At 43.0% G+C, this 17,363-nt stretch overlaps 1 protein-coding gene across 10 annotated transcripts in view; it reads left to right on the top strand.

Annotated features, from left to right (window-relative positions):
• SMAP1 (small ArfGAP 1) overlaps positions 1–17,363 on the top strand; it is a 124,177-nt gene that overhangs the window by 71,963 nt on the left and 34,851 nt on the right. For 8 of the 10 annotated variants that reach the window (XM_036317545.1, XM_036317543.1, XM_036317542.1 and 5 more), the window contains one exon: positions 2,625–2,705. The exons of the other annotated variants lie outside the window; for them this stretch is intronic. In XM_036317545.1, coding sequence (XP_036173438.1) covers positions 2,625–2,705 — 81 coding nt within the window. The remainder of the gene's footprint in view (positions 1–2,624; positions 2,706–17,363) is intronic. 10 annotated transcript variants of the gene reach the window in all.

The following is a 17,363-nucleotide window of genomic DNA, read 5'->3' as shown; positions in this document are numbered from 1 at the left end:
AGAAGAGAAAAGGGAGATGAATTAAAAGTTGTATCTGTTGACTATGAGATGACTGTGGAACATCCAGGTGTCTAAGTAGGTCTTTCAGTTCAGAGGAATGAGCAACTGGGAGAGAGGGAAGGAAGGAAAAGCATTTTATAATATACTAGAGGCCCGGTGCACAGATTTGTGCACTGGTGGGGTCCCTCAGCCTGGCCTGCACCCTTTGGCAATCCGGGATCCCCTGGTTTCAGCCCGATCCCTGCAGGCCAGGCTGAGAGACCCCCCTGGTGCACAGATATGTGCACTGGGCCTCTAGTATGCATATAAGATCTTTGGTTAATCTCTTCCTGCCCTTCCCCTTCCCCCTTTCCCTCTGTGATTCATTAGTCTGTTCCATGTTTCCATGCTTGTGCGTTGAGCATCTGCCCCCTGGTGGTCAGTGTGTGTCATAGCTACCAGTCAAACAGTTGAATGGTCACTTAGGCTTTTATATATATATAAAGAATTTTTGCACATCTCATTTATTTTTCACTTAGAAAGCAGGGATACTATTATTTACCTCATAAAGTTAGGATTAAGTGAGTCAAAGTAGTGTTTAGCATATGATAAGGGATCAGTAAGTGTTGGCTGTTGTAAGGAAGAGTGATACCAAAGAACAATGCTCCACTGGATGACACTGAGTAGTGAGACTTGAGAGTTTGGTCTCTGTTGTCCCATGACCCTACCATTGATTAGCTGTGTTGCTTGTGCCTTACTTTCCTAAGATTTTGTTTCTTTGTTTGTAAAACAGCAATAATGACAGGTTTTTTCCAGACAGTTATTATAAAAATTAAATTAGAAAATAAGGTGCTTATTATATTGCCTAGCCCATGGGAACTTTTATTATATCTCTTATGTTATAGCCTAGTAATTGCCAGTATTACCTTTTCTGATTTACAAATAGCAAAAATTCTTTTGTTGAAAGCGGTTGTGTCAAACACCACTTTAAAGGCACAGGTGCAAACTCAACCTTTAGGCGTTTAGACTAACTTTTGTGTGATTATTATTCTGCTTTACCTGGGTTCATCAATTTATATGGTTGTGTTTACTACTAGGAAACTAAGGTTAGATCAGTACCCAGTTGCAGTAGTCATTCAATTCTAGGTTTCTACACATCTCTCTCCTCTGTAATGCCTATGAATAATACTCTTTGTTTAATCTTTATTTTTTTTTAGGATTTTTTTTGAATTAAATGTATTGGCTAATAAGATTACATAGATTTGAAGTGTACAATTTTATGATACATCATCTGTATATTGTAGCGTGTGTCCACCTCCCAAAGTCAAATCTACCATTTTCATATATTTGACCCCCATAATATATCCTTTTTACTCCCCCACCTTCCTTCCCTTCGGTAACCACCATACTGTTGTCTGTGTCTATGAGTTTTTGTTTTTCTTGTTGTTTTGTTGCTTTCAGTTTTATATCCCACATATGAGTGAAAGCATGTGGTTTTTAACTTTTTTATTTCTTTCATTTAACATGATCTTCTCAACATTTATCCATATTAATTTTTATTTCATGTTCCTTTTTTTGGCATCTTTGTAGTCCTTAAGTTTTTAATATTATATCCTGTTTCATCCGTCTTGAAATTGCAAATTGTGAACATCATGATACCATTATAGTTTACCTTGACTGTTGGAATACACTAACTAGTAAGCTGGCTCTGGTCCCAAAATACTGTATCTATATTTACCTTTTTTTTCCACGAGAAAATAATTGTTTGCCATTTAAAAAATCACAATACTGTAGTGATAGACTGAAAATGTTTTGTGACATCTTATAAAGTGATTGTACTGTACCTTTCCCCTCTATATTTACATGTTATAATCTGTCTTTATCTGTGTGATAGGAATTATATTCATCAGTTAGTTTATTTTTTCTTCTTATTCAATTTTGAACTTTATGGTGCTATTAGGAAGCTTATGTAAAGATGCAGTGAGACTTTATTGAATAGAGGTCTCATTTGTTTAATTACACAAATTCTAAAATATCAAGTCTCACCTCCATTTTAGTTTTTTTAAGAAAAGATATATTTTTTAAAAATATATATTTTATTGATTTGAGAGAGGAAGGGAGAAGTATAGATAGAAACAATATGCGAGAGAATCATTGATTGGCTGCCTCCTGCATACCCCCTATCTGACCAGAATTGAACCTTGACTTCCTGGTTCATAGGTCAGTGCTCAACTACTGAGCAATACCAGCTGGGCAAGAAATTATATTCTTAAAAAATTTTTTTTTTTTTATTGATATGAGAGAGAGAGAGACATTGATTTATTGTTCCACTAATTTATGAATTCATTGGTTGCTTCTTCTATGTATCCTAACCGCAGATTGGACCTGCAACCTTGCAGTATCGGGATGACACTCTAACCAACTGAGCTAACTCTGAGGGCCAAGAAAAGATGTTTTTTATTCATCAATATATAACCTCATTGAGAATATGAATTTGCTGTTTACTTTTATATTTCAGTATCACCAGATATTGTCATCATTGAAAATTTGTACCTTTCTCAAATGACAACTCAAACTAATAAAATGTGTTAAGAGCTGACAATTTTTAAAAAGTAAACTTAGCAAAACTTTGGGCTGTGTTTTAGAAAGAAAAGGAAAAAAAAAAAGAAGAGAAAAAGAGAGAAAAGGAACCAGAAAAGCCTGCAAAACCTCTTACAACTGAAAAGGTAAAATTTCCTTTTTTAAAAAAATCTATAAAGACTACCATCTTATTTGCATACTTATATGTGAACTAGAGGCCCGGTGCACAAATTTGTGCATGGGTGGGGTCCCTTGGCCTGCTGGTGATCGGGGCTTACTGGGCCATCTCGCCCAGTCCCAGTAGCAGCCGATCAGGGCCAGCCGGCCGGCTGGCCATGGGGAAGGACTGCAGGGAGTTTGCCAGCTGCAGGAGGTTGGCTGTGGGAACGCCCTTTCCACCAGGGGCAGCTCCTGTGTTGAGCGTCTGCCCCCTGGTGGTCGGTGCGCATCATAGCTACCAGCTGGTCATCCGGTCATCTGGTGGTAATGGTTGCTCAGGCTTTTATATATATAGATGAGTTTTGGGATATTCATAATATGCAAATAATAGTTCTTTGAACAAGTATTTGTTGAGCAATTACTATGTGCTAAATATGTCCTATTGATAGCTTGTTCTATATGATTTGTAGTCAGTTATATATGTGTGGGTATAGATAATGTGAGACCTCAAAGACAAGTATTCCCTTATTAATGACATAAAGAATGGCATTTTAGCTTACTGGTATATGCACAGACTTCAGTAAAGTTTGAAGAATGAAAAAGACCCAATATACCTGAAAGGGCCTTCAGAAAAGACTCCATGCTTAAGGTTAGCATTTGAACTAGATTTTGAAGTGTAGGTAGATAAGGTGCAAAGGAATATATCATTTGGACTGAACACCTTGAAGGATAGGCATGGAAACTGGAAACAGACAAAGTAACTATGCTTAGTAAAAGAGGACTAGAGGAGCTTGAAGATATAGCTCTATGATAAAAAATAGTGAAAAAATAGACCAAAACAGTAGATTGAGCTCAAATTGTAGAAGATCTTAAAGTCGGGTTAATTCTTTATTGGAGGAAAGGCTGTGGGAAGCATTTTTACTTGCGTAAAGCAGATGATACAGCTAATTTACAAGAATTCTTTTGGAAGATTATTTGGCAGTGATATGCAGGATAGATGTGATTAGACAAACTAGAAGTAGAGAGAACATTAGATTTTTTATAAATGATTATGGCTGCTTGGCTTTGAATTCATTTCACCATAGAACCATGGAAACATGGTAGGGGGATTGTCAGTAAAGGGAGCATTCTTGATTTTCTTGCTGAAATTTTAAAAATTGACTTTATCAGGGTATCAATTACATACTACAAAGTGTACAGTGTGAATATGTGCTCGTTCTTTCTCTGTCATTTGGTAGAGTCTCTGCATTCAAAGAGTTATAAACAAGCCTTCAGCAAGTTAAGATGTACTAAGCATCCAAAGACTCCTTAATTCTTCATGTAGCAGTCAGTTCCATCCATCATATGATTCTTCACCTGTCTTCCTAGCAGGCTCCCTCCATTGTTCATATAGTCAGACTTGTCCATTGTTACCTAAACAAACTTTCCTGCTTTAAATTGCTTTTCCAGAAATGTCCTTTCATTTCCCCACCTCCTACTTAAAGCTTACTCATTCCCTTGTTTCCATGCAGCCCTCTAAACATCCCAACTAAATACGTTTTCTCCCTTCCTCAAAATTCTGCTATTTCCTTCAAGTACTCCTGCTGCTGCTCATGGTAGGAGCCTGTGAGAATACTCACACAGAGGGAAAAACTTTAGTTTCTATCAAAGTTTTGTGGTCAAGATACTGCACAGTGTATAAAAAAAACGATTTAAAATTATAACGGGAAATTGAAAGAAAAATAGCACAAATAAAGAAGCTTTACTTCACATATAGACATTTTTTTCTGTATGTTCTGAGCTGATTTTTTTCAGAGGGTGTATATAATCTAAACAGGAGAAATTAGTAGTAATATCAGTAAAAATACAGGGTGGGCAAAAATAGGTTTACAGTTGTGAGTACATGAAAGTTTATTCTTGTATTTTGTAATCATTGTATTATTTTGCATATGAACAACTGTAAACCTACTTTTGTCCCACCCTGTAGTAGCAGTAGTAGCCAGAATAATATCATCATAAATAATAGTTGGCTTTATTGATCATCTGCTTATACCAGGAGCTATGCCATGTGTGCAACTTTTACGTACAGTTGTATATGTACAACTTATCCTATCTAATAAAAGAGAAACATGGTAATTAGCCGTATGTCTGCTACCCTTCCCATTGGCTAATCAGGGCAATGTGCAAATTAACTGCCAGCCAAGATGGCGGCCTGCAGCCAGGCTACTGACACGAACAGGAGGCTTGCTTGCTTCCGTGACGGAGGAAACCAACGTTCCCTGCCTGCCGCTGCTGGGCTCTGAGCTGCTAAGAAACATTGTTACAAATATAGAAGCTAAACAAAACCCCAGAAACCTGTTTTCAGTCAGCCGGGATCTCAGAGCTGGAGTCACAACACAGTTTCAAATACAGAAAGTAAACAAAGCCAGAAACCTGCTTTCAGCAGCGAGGTCTCACAGCTAAAGCCAGCTCTCAGCTCCAGTGACAGCCATAAATCCAAGAATAAAAAAAAAAAAAAAAAGGAAAAAAGGAGCGGTTGGGAGCTTCAGTCACCCGCCAGCCTGAAAATGGCCCTCAGCCCCTCACCCAGACTGGCCAGGCACCCCAGTGGGGACCCGCACCCTGAAGGGGGTGTGACCAGATGCAAACAGCCATCATCGCCTCATCCGGGCTGGCCAGGCACCTAAGCGGGACCCCCACCCTGATCCAGGACACCCTTCAGGGCAAACCAGCCGGCCCCCACCCGTGCACCAGGCCTCTATGCCAGGGGAGGGCAAACTTTTTGACTCGAGGGCCACAATGGGTTCTTAAACTGGACCGGAGGGCCGGAACAAAAGCATGGATGGAGTGTTTGTGTGAACTAATATAAATTCAAAGTAAACATCATTACATAAAAGGGTACGGTCTTTTTTTTTTTTTTTTTAGTTTTATTCTTTTCAAACGGGCCGGATCCGGCCCGCGGGCCATAGTTTGCCCATGGCTGCTCTATCCTATATAGTAAAAGGGTAATATGCCTCCCAGCACCGGGATCAGCGGAGCCGCGAGGCCTCCTGGCCCCTGGAGCAGCGTGACAGGGGGCAGCGCCCAAACCCCCTGATTGCCCTGCGGCTCTGTGTGTGACAGGGGGTGGGGCCGCAACCTCCCTATCCGCCCTGCTCTGTTCGTGATAGGGGAAGGCGCTCCAACCCCCTTATCGGCCCTGCTCTGTGCCTGATAGGTGGGAGCTCCCCAACCCCCTGATTGGCCCTGCTCTGTGTGTGACAGGGTACGGCCCCCCTACACCCCCATGGGCCCTGCTCTGTGTGTGACAGGGTGGAGCCACAACCTCCCCATCGGCCCTGCCCTGAGTGTGACGGGGGAGTGCTCCAACCCCCTGATCGGGCCTGCCCTGTGGGTGACGGGGCAGCGCCCCAACCTCCCCATCGACCATGCCTTGAGTGTGACAGGGGCGGCGCCCCAACCCCCCAATTGGCCCTACCCTGAGTGTGACTGAGGGTGGCATCACAACCTCCTGGTCGGCCCTGCTCTGTGCGTGACAGGGGAGAGCTCCCCAAACCCCTGGTCGGCCCTGCTCTGTGCGTGACAGGAGAGCTCCCCAAACCCGATCGGCCCTGCTCTGTGCGTGACGGGGGAGCTCCCCAAACCCCTGATCGGCCCTGCTCTATGTGTGACAGGGTACGGAGCCCCAACCCCCCTGATGGGCCCTGCTCTGTGTGTGACAGGGTGCGGAGCCCCAACCCCCCTGATGGGCCCTGCTCTGTGCATGACAGGGGACAGCGCCCCAACCCCCTGATCGGCCTGCTCTGTATGTGACGGGTGGCACCACAACCCCCTGATCTGCCCTGCTCTGTGTGTGACGGGGTGGCGCCACAACCTCCCCATCGACCCTGCCTTGAGTGTGACAGGGAGCGGCGCCCCAACCCCCCAATCGGCCCTACCCTGAGCGTGACTGAGGGTGGCATCGCAACCTCCCAATCCGCCCTGCTCTGTGCATGACGGGGGGGCGGCACCCCAACTCCCCAATCGGCCCTGCTGTGAGCCTTACCAGGGGCTGCGGGGCAGGCACCTAGGGATTGGGCTTGCCCTCTGCCACCCGGGAGTGGGCCTAACCCAGCAGGTCATTATCTCCCGAGGGGTCCCAGACTGTGAGAGGGCACAAGTGGGGCTGAGGGACACCCCCCCCCCCCGCCAGTGCACAAATTTTTGTGCACCGGGCCTCTAGTATATAATAAGTGACCACCCATTTATCTGCCGCCTAAATTAGGAAATAGAACATGGCCAGCACCCCAGAAGCTGTCTCCCATAACTCTTTTTAATAAAAAAAAAATCACTTCCCTTCTCCCCAGAGATAATCATTTCCTTGCATTGTAGAAGTAGTTTCACCTTCTCTGCATGTGTTTCTAAGTAATGTGATTTGTTTTTCTTTATTTTTTGAATGTATGACTGGAATAATGCCATAAATATTATTGTGTTTTGCTTTTATTAGCCTTTTTTTTTTTTCTTATAAGGGTCAATCATGTTGTGTATAATTACAGTTTATTCAGTTAATTAGCCCTCATTCCAGAATCGCTGATTTAAATTCTACATCCATGAAACTGGGTCGATATAGAAGAACAAAAGCGTGTCTGCTGCATGACTCACTGGAGAGCACCAATGAGAGAAAGGCTTCTCTTGGCGTGGACACAAATCCATTCTCAGCAGTTTTACTCAGACGCTGAAAGGAAATGATATAGTTATGTATATGGAAAAAAGTTTGTGAAAATGCCATTAAGTGGGAGGTAAAATATAACATCAGTTAAAACTGAAATCAGTCATTTCCTTATTAGAAATTATCTAAAGTAAAATTTATCTTGTAAAATCACAATTCTTTTCATCTAATTCCTACTTGATTAGAACCACCTGCATTTGGAGGCAAAATAGAACAGTGTGTTAGATGAAAAATTTGATTAGAATCATAGACTTGAGCTACAGAAAGCATTGGCCCCATAGCCATAAAATTTATCATCTTCTGGAGTATCACTTTTGTGGTACTTAAAATTATTTGTTTAGATTACTGCATTTATTTGAAAATATTGCAGTGCCAGAAAAACTAGAGGCAAAAAAAAAAAAGGATCCCAAATTCATCAAAATTTAGCAGGGCCTGAACACTGGGAAAAATGAAAAGATACTAGTAAGTCTAATTGCTTATAATTGCTCCTGCATTGAGTGTCTGCCCCCTGGTGGTCAGTGTGTGTCATAGTTACCAGTCATTCCCAGTCGTTTTGCTGTTAGGGTCATTTTGCATATTACCCTTTTATTATATAGGATAGAGGCCTGGTGCATGGGTGGGGGCCGGCGGGTTTGCCCTGAAGGGTGTCCCGGATCAGGGTGGGGTTCCCGCTGGGGTGCCTGGCCAGCCTGGGGGAGGGGCTGATGGGTGTTTGCAGGCTGGTCACACCCCCTTCGGGGTGGGGGTCCCCACTGGGGTGCCTGGCTAGCCTTGGTGAGGGGCTGATGGCTGTTTGTAGCTGGTCTCACCCCCTTCAGGGTGGGGGTCCCCACTGGGGTGCCTGGCCAGCCTGGGTGAGGGGCTGATAACTGTTTGCAGGCTGGCCACACCCCCTTTAGGGTGGGGGCTCCCCACTGGGGTGCCTGGCGAGCCTGGGTGAGGAGGCTGAGGGCCGTTTTCAGGCTGGCCAAGTCCCCCTGGTGACGGAAGCTCCCAGCCTCTCCTTTTTTTTCTTTTTTCTTTTTTTATTCTGGGATTTATTTACCTTCTATAATTGAAACTTTGTAGCCTGGAGTGGAACTCAGAACCAGCCAGGACAGGCGGGAGGGAAGCTTGGCTTCTTCCATCGCCAGGGGCAACCCAAGGCTCCAGCTCCGTGGCCATGGCCGGCTGAAAGCAGTTATCTGGGGTTTATTTATCTTCTATAATTAAAACTTTGTTGCTTTGAGTGGAGCTCAGAGCTGGCCGCGGCAGGCAAAAAGCTTGGCTTCCTCTGTCATTGGGGCAACCAAGCCTCCTGCTTGCTCCAGCTCCATGGCTGCCAGCCGCCATCTTGGTTGGGTTAATTTGCATATAGTTGCTCTGACTGGCTGGTGGGCGTGGCTTAAGGCATAGCGAAGGTATGGTCAATTTGCATGTTTGTCTCTTATTAGTGTAGACTAGTGGCCCAGTGCATGAAATTCGTGCACAGGGTTGTGGGTCCCTCAGCCTGGCCTGCACCCTCCCCAATCTGGGATCCCTCTTGCAATCCAGAACCACTGGTTCCTAAGCACTCACTTGCCTGCTTGATACTCCTAACTGCTCCCCTGCCGGCCTGTGGCCCTAACTGCTCTCCCCTCCTGGCCTGATCCCCCTAACTGCCTAAATGCTCTCCCCTGTCGGCCTGATCCCCCTAACTGCTCTGCTTTGTGTGTGTGTGTGTGTGTGTGTGTGTGTGTGTGTGTGTGTGTGGACTTTTCAGCTTTTATTACAAAAAGAACTTGATCCTAGCCCAGTTTTCGAACAAGTCACCAACTCAAAGTCTGACAGGGTCATGGCCTGTCTGGCTGGGGAGTGGGCTGGTGGACAGGTGCAGAGCCCTGCTCAGAACAGCAAACATTTCATTCTTCCATCCCGTGCTGGTAGGAGCAGATGTCGAAGTAGCTCTCACAGGTCCTCAGTGGGCCTCGTTAAAGCCGGTTACCATTGTCTTGTGCAATGTTTCCTTGTAGGACTCGGTGGAGGTGACCCCATAGGAGCTGCCTCGGGCACCCAAACCGGAGCCCCGCACCCGTGTCTGGGCCTCAATGGGTGTCACAGTGCCCTGCTTCTTGTGACCCAGGCCACTGCCCTCTTTCCAGCCCATGGCCTGGAGCATGCGACTGCCGATGTTATCACTGCCCAGACCATCCCTCGTGGGCTGCTCAAAGTCTACGGAGGCAGCAGACATGCCACCATACTTCCTCTTCTTAGGCTCTGGTGGCTCAGGGATGTCATACTTCTCTCTACATTCAGCTGCCTGGTCCCGGTCCTGGCCTGATCCCCCTAACTGCCTGCCTGCTCTCCCCTCCTGGCCTAAACCCCCTAACTGCCTATGTGCTCTCCCTTCCTCTTCACGCCTTCAGACACCAGCGCAGGAATGCTGGGAGCTCTCCACCGAGACCCCACCCCTGTCCTTACACCCGCTTCCAGGCCCGGCAGTGGTGGGGGGGCTGCTGCCTCCCACCCCGACGCCCCCCTCTGGGCCGGACGGTGCCACGGGCCTGCATGCACTTCCGTGAGGGGGTGGTGGGGTGCTGTGGCCTGTCCTCACGCCTCCCCCTCCAGGCCAGGTGGTACCATGGCCTGTGCGTGCTTCCGCTTGGGGGCCACCCCCAACGGCAGCCTCACATCCTGGTGGCGCAAGCCCCTGTCCCCGCCCCCCGGCTCCTGTGCGCGTGCACCTTTGGTTGTGACTCGGACATGATTAGGACCAACTAGCATATTCCCTCTTTATTGTATAGGACAGTGATGGCGAACCTATGACACGCGTGTCAGAGGTGACACGCAAACTCATTTTTTTGGTTGATTTTTCTTCGTTTAATGGCATTTAAATATATAAAATAAATATCAAAAATACAAATCTTTGTTTTACTATGGTTGCAAATATCAAAAAATTTCTATATGTGACATGGCACCAGTGTTAAGTTAGGGTTTTTCAGAATGCTGACACACCGAGCTCAAAAGGTTCACCATCACTGGTATAGGACTAGGGCAGCAGTTCTCACCCTGTGGGTTGCGACCCCTTTGGGGGTCGAATAACCCTTTCACAGGGGTCGCCTAAATACATCCTGCATATCAGATATTTACGTTACAATTCATAACAGTAGCAAAATTACAGTTGTGAAGTAGCAACGAAAATAGTTTTATGGTTGGGGGTCACCACAACATGAGGAACTGTATTAAAGGGTCGCGGCATTAGGAAGTTTGAGAACCACTGGACTAGGGGCTCAGTGCATGAATTGTGCACCTTGAAAGGAACTGTGGACCACAAGGCTGCGGTGGGCACAGGGGTGGGTCTTGGCCCATCCTCTGCGCCCCCGCCCTGCCCCTCCCGCTGCGGCCCTGGTCCCAGGTTTGCCGGCAGCCTCGCTCCCACCGCTGCCGCTCCTATGCGCTACTGGCACCAGCCTCGCTTGCACCTGCTGACAGCGTGGAGCGATTGGGGCCGGTGCCAGCAGCAGATGTGAGCGGGGCCAGCGCCATTAGTGGGTGTGAGCAGCGGCTGATGCCCCGACGGCCCCTCAGGAGCCAGGGATAGGTGGAGAAGCCCTTGGGCGATTGTGGCTGGCAGCTGCCACTTGCACCTCCTGACAGCGCCAAGCGATCGAGCCTGGCACCCAGCGCTGGCAGCAGGTTCGAGTTGGGCTGGTGCCAGCAGCAGGTGTGAGTGCCGGGTGGGACCGCAGCGTGTGGGAGCAAAATATTTTCAGTAACCACCAGAGACTCACCCCAATGATAGCAACCGGCACCTCGCCTTGGTCTGGCTCACCTGCTCCACTATCCCGCCACAGCGATGTCCACCATGTTACATGCTCTGCCACCTGCTGCTGACGCCCGCCATGTTCTGCATGTGCCCCCTGATGGTCAGTGCATGTCATAGCAACTGGTTGTTCAGTTGTTTTGCCAGTCTATTTGCATATTAGGGTTTTGTATATATATAGATATTTAGAAGCCAGCTTTTCACCACAGTAGAAGAATGCTTAAATCTCAAGACTCTCTTCTTTAAGTAGGCTAACTTACCACATATAAGTGAGCTAATCAATACAACCACTAACTGTAATTCAAGGGAGTAATCAATAAATAGCTGCTGGGTTTAGTCCTAATAGAGTGTAAAGTTTGACTTCTCTATCCCTTTTCTCAGTAAAACCAATGTTACAAAACGTTACTCTAGGTCGCACTTGAAATTGGTGTTGGGATGTCCTGTTTTCAAGATGTTCTATTTTTTATTCTTGAAAATTTTTTATTTGTTGTTTTGAGGAGACGGGGGAGAGAGAGAAAGGGAAAGAAGTGTTGTTCTGTTATTTATGCATTCATTGGTGGATTCTCGTATGTGCCCTGACTGGGGATGGAACCCACAACCTTGGCATATCAATATGATGTTCTAACCAACTGAGCTATACCCAGCCAGGGCTCAATATGTCCTATTTTTTAAAGAATAATTAAGAGAATTTTAAAAATTTGTAATTATATAGTGAGTTTATATCTATCTGAAAATGACATTTTGTAACTTCATAGAGATTTTATTTTAGAAGTTAAATTAGTTTTTTAAATTTCTTAACTTTTTTATTGAAGTATAATGTATAGATCTTGAGTTTATATCCCAGTGAATTTTTATAAATATATGCACAGATTAATATTCAAAGCATTGCTAGCACCTCTCACTTTCTTGTTCTTCCTATTCAGCTCTCTCCCAAAGTTAATCACTATTTAAATTTCTGTCAATATAGATACACTTTATCTGCTTTTAATTTTATGTAAATGAAGTCATACAGCATCTACTATTTCCGTGTCTGTTTTTTTATTTTTGAAAATAATTTATTTTATTGTTGACAATATTACAGATGTCTCTCATTTCTGCTCTCCCCCCCTCCTGTCTGGTTTCTTCTGCTAATCATTGTGCCTGTGAGATTCAATCATGTTTTTTGTGTGTTCTTTTCTTATTAAGTACCTGTTTACCTGTGGCATACTTGATTTTTCCAGTCTACAGTTGGTTGACACAAGTAGTTTTTGGTTTAGGACTTTGATGAATGAAGCTATTATGAACATCCTTGTACATGCCTTTTAAGAAACATATTCACATAGCTTATTGGGTGTATACCTAAAGGTATAAATGCTGCGGCATAGGAAATATATACGTCCAGCTTTAGTTTGTTTGTCTAAGAGTTTTTCATAGTCATTTTACCAATTTATATTCTCTTCAGATTGTATGATAGTTAACAGTCGTTTTGCATTTTCAAAAAACCTGGTATTGTCATTAAAAAAAGAATCTGGTGGGTATAGAAACTAAGATTTTTATTAATTGGTGCTAATTTAGTATAATAAATATCCTGGCAATTGAGGTTATCTTTAAGTGAGTAAATAATTTAAATAGCTTGAAACAGTTGTGACTACAACATGCAAGTCTTTCAGCCAAGACAGTTTGCTTTTTTTCTCACTGTTTTACCTAGTTTAAAAAAGAAAGAATTGAGTAGCTAAAATAAGAATTATTGTTTTACAGAAAGCAATAACAAGATGATAGTAACCTTACTTGTTAGTTAAATAACTGTATACTAAAATGCCCTCAACCCTAAAAGAAAAAGGAACCAGTTGAAGTTATAATAGCTTTTTAATACTTATCTATTATTAAAGTAAATGGTGGTAATAAACAATGTGTAAGTTGTGGCAGAAAACCATATTTTAAGTTCTATTACATGCTTGTAGTAAATAGCAACATTTTTTTCCGTCATGGAATTTCTAAATGTTTTTTGCAATCATTTAAAGCTTTATTGCCAGTGAGGCAATAAAAAGAAAAGAAATCCAATTACCTCATGTGCAAAGCTTTCATTTCCTATTTAATGAAAAAAAGGAAGACTTTTGTTCAGTAGGCGTGCAGGCTTTACAGTCCCTCACAGTAGATTAGAAATTTCCTTTAATAGAGAGAAAACTATGTCCTCAATAAATGCTCCGATGAAAGGTAGTTTTATTAAGTTAAAGCCTGTGCGTAAGAATGTTGCAGCCAAGCCCGGGCCACTGTTGCACAGTGAGTAGAGCTTCAACCCACACTGAAGGGTTGAGGGTTGGATTCCTGGTCAAGGGTCAAGGGCACATACCTCCTGGGTTGCAGGTTCTATCTCCTGTGTATGTGTGTGGGGTTATATGGGAGGCAACCAAGATGTGCTCTCTCACTTCTCTTTCTCTGTTCCTCCCTCCCTCTTCCCCTCTTCCCTCTCTTTCTCCCTTCCTCCCTTACTCACTTCTACTCTCTCTAAAAATCAATGGAAAAATATCCTCCAGTGAGGACTAACAAACAAAAAATAAGATTGTTGCAGCCAAGTTGGAAAGGGTCAACAATTAGATTTGATGGGTCATCGAAAGTAATAAAAAGAGTAAGTGCTTACTTGATGCTTAATATATACCAGCTGTTCTAAACCCTTTATAGGGTGTCTCCAAAAACACACTTTGAATACCATTATTAATTCCAGTGGGTTACATCTGAAAAGAAACAAACATCAGTTGAGCTTTCAGCTGGTAAGGTGTGTATACATTTTTAGGGACACCCTAAATGTTTTGTATATCTATGAGGTTGATACTGTTATCCTCATTTACTGATGAGAACCTGAGAGAGACAGGTTTGGTAATGTATTCATGATCACACAGCTATTGAGGAGCCAAGCCAAGATTTGAATCTGAACATTCTGCCTTCAAAGTGTATGCACTTAACCAGTATACTATGTGGCCTCTTGGTATACTACTATTACAGCCAAAGTGGAGAAAGGAAGGACGGTGAAAAGTCAGGGGATTAAAATAAATACCTACTAAGTGCCATGAATCGTACTAAGCATTTTATGTGTGCTAATTCTCACAGTAAACAGATAGTTTTAAGATAGTCATCATACAAAGGAGAAACAGAAGATTCAAAGAGTGACATTTTACCTAGGGTCACACATCTTGTAATTGCTGGAGCTAATCTTTCTAAAAAGGAGGCCATTGATGGGGTGTTCATTATTTTCTTATGAATGTCTGCTGTGGATTAATTTAAACAACTAATACCCATTGGGAAGTAGCAAGCAATTTATATCGTTGGGACAAGTTTTTGAATACCATAAGAATGATTTAGCATACCATCTATGCTAAATAGTGGCAACATGGTGTAGTAAAAAGAATATGGACTCTGGGCCAGAAAGACCTCAGTGTTTATGATTAAAGTTTAAAGTGGTAATTTAAGGTCATAGTTTATAAGCATATTTGGATAGGTCACATCATCTGCATAATCCTAAAGGTACTCCCAAATTATTTAACAAATGTGTCCCAGTGACTGATATGTGACAGAAACTCTACTAGGCACTTGGGATACAACAATGAACAAGTCTGACAGAAATCCCTAACCTTTAGAGTTTACAGTCTGATCAAATGGATTCAGTTGTGATTTGCTCTTGGGAAACTGATCTTCTTGATACTGTCTCCTTGCTCTCTGACGAGTTAGGAGCCAGCCTGCCTGATACAGTTCATTTCCAAAAGCCTCCAGGGTCAAAGGTGTTTTGGTCCCATCTGCACTAGCTTTCTTCAGGACCATCAATTTTCTCTTTTTTTGCCCAGATGTTCTAATTTCAATACACATTTTTTGAACATCTTTTATGTAATGAATCCTATTGGGGGTTTAAAGATGACATCAGAAAAAAGTGTTTCTATTAAAAGCTTGTCTGGGAGAAAGAGGGAGAAGAGAGAAGGAAACTTTTTGTCTTCTACCTATGGTCTCTCCATAAGCCTGCTTCCACCCTTTATTCCATAAAAACTAGTCAGGACCTACAAGTAGGGGTGTAAGGCTTCATTGTGTAAATCCCTTAACCTTAGTCATTCACTGTTCCTGGTGCATGGTAATCCCTCAAGTATTTCTTGAAGAAAGGACAGGAGAAAGGTATATTTCCAGACGTATGTATATTTTGTTTTCTAGTTTATCTGGTTTAATTGCAGTTGATCTTTCAATGATATTTTCACATCTCCCTCTTTTCTGATGTTTTAATATGCATACTAGTCATTGTATGTAGGAAGTCCTTATTGAAAAAATTTACTGCCCAGTCACTGCAGTTGACTCATCATGCTATGAAAAGATCTTAAATAGATAATGTTGGAAAACTGCTCTAATTACATCAGTGCTACTTATGTCAAATGAGGATTTAATAGAGCTAAGCAGTTAACAATCAAAAGAAGAAATATTGCTGAAGATGTAATGTATGTATAACATATGTTCCTTAAGATAGAATGATTTAAATAGTTCTCCTGACTTAAATTCTACAGTCTCATTCTACTCACTTCCTTGTGACTACCTTGTTCTCCCTCAGTGATACTCCTGTCTGGCAAGTACTGATTCAACTCAATTATTGTCCTTTCCATACTCTCATTTAAGCAGAAACTCTACCTGCTGACTGGCCTCACTTCCAGGTCATGGCTGCAAATCTCAAATGGGCATTGAGTGTTGACTCGCAGTCCTATTACACTTTCCTCTTTCCATTTACTTTTCCAGAGTTACTTCATGCTTTCTCTTCTCTCTGTGAATATGTTGCACACCCCATTTCAGTAATGTTTTTGCTTCATATTTGATTGAAAAAATAGCCATACAGGAACTTCCTTATTTTCCACCACCAAAACAGCCTGCCTCGGTGCCCTACCTTTCCTCTTGGTGAAATGTGGGCTCTGAATATTCTACCTTCACAGCTTCATTCTTTATTGATCCCCCTCTCCTGCTTCCTAATTTTTTTCCTTTCTACTGTATCTTATTACCGCCAATTACTTTCACATCTAGCTACCACCTTCTTTGAAAGGGTCATTTTTGGTCATTGTGTACATTTTCTTATTTAAGGTTTTCTCCTCATTGCATTTTACTCCAGTTTCTGTTTTAATCTTTCTCCTGACACTCCTCAAATCAAGGTTACTAGTTATCTCCATGCTGCCAAATCCAGTTGATTTTTCTGTTCTTACCTTTCTTCCCATCAGTTTTCCATACAGATGGTAACTCTCTTTTTTTCTTGGTTTCCATGGACCCTATTCTCCTGATTTTATTCTCACATGAAGTGGAATGCCTATTCCTTTTAGTAAGTATCCTTTGTTGGCTTCATCTCCTCTGTCAAACCCCTAAATATAACTCCTCACTTCAGTGCTGGGCTCTTTTGCACTCTCTCTGCATAAATGCCCTCAACTAGTTCCAAAGCTTTATTTATCAAGGATATGATAATGGTTGCCAAATCTGTATCTCTGAGCTTGACTCAGCCTCAGAACTCTAAACTTGTATATTCAGCAGCTTCCTGTCAGTCTCCATGTGACAGATGTCTTGAGCTGAACATGGTCAAACCAGAATTCTTGATCTTTCTCTATTTGCTGCCTCCCCCATCTCAAGAAACCACATAACTAGTCAGCTCACTGAATTGCTTAAGGTAAAATCTGAGTTGACTTAGTTTGACCCATCACTTCCATCAGTAAACATCCTAGGAACCATACCAATCTTCATCTTTATTGTTACCGTCGTCCTTCATCAAGCCACCATTATCTCTTCCCTGGACCCCTGCAATAGCCTCCTAAATGTTTTCCCTGTTTTTCTACTATGTCTTTTTAAAAGTAATTCAGATTATGTTACTTGCTTGCTTGACACCTACCAGTGACTTCCCATTGTACTTAGAATGACATCCTTAGACCTTGTCTTAGCCTTATACATTGAAGCCTTTTGCCTCTGTCTGTGTCTCTGACTTTACCTTTTTCCACTCTTTCCCTTCTGTATTGTGCTTCAACCATCCCTTTTTTGTGTTCCCAGAATAAATCAGACTCATTGTGACCTCAGAACCTTAGCACTATATATTCTATCCAAGATGCTTTTCCTCATCTTCCCATGGTGCTTTCTTCTTGTCATTCAGATTTTAATTTAAATAGCAGCAGAGAGAGAGGCGTACCCTGAACCTGAATACAAAGT

Source organism: Myotis myotis, unplaced genomic scaffold (genome assembly GCF_014108235.1).
Source record: "Myotis myotis isolate mMyoMyo1 unplaced genomic scaffold, mMyoMyo1.p scaffold_m19_p_7, whole genome shotgun sequence".
NCBI lineage: Eukaryota > Metazoa > Chordata > Mammalia > Chiroptera > Vespertilionidae > Myotis > Myotis myotis.
This window is presented reverse-complemented; position numbering and strand designations above follow the sequence as displayed.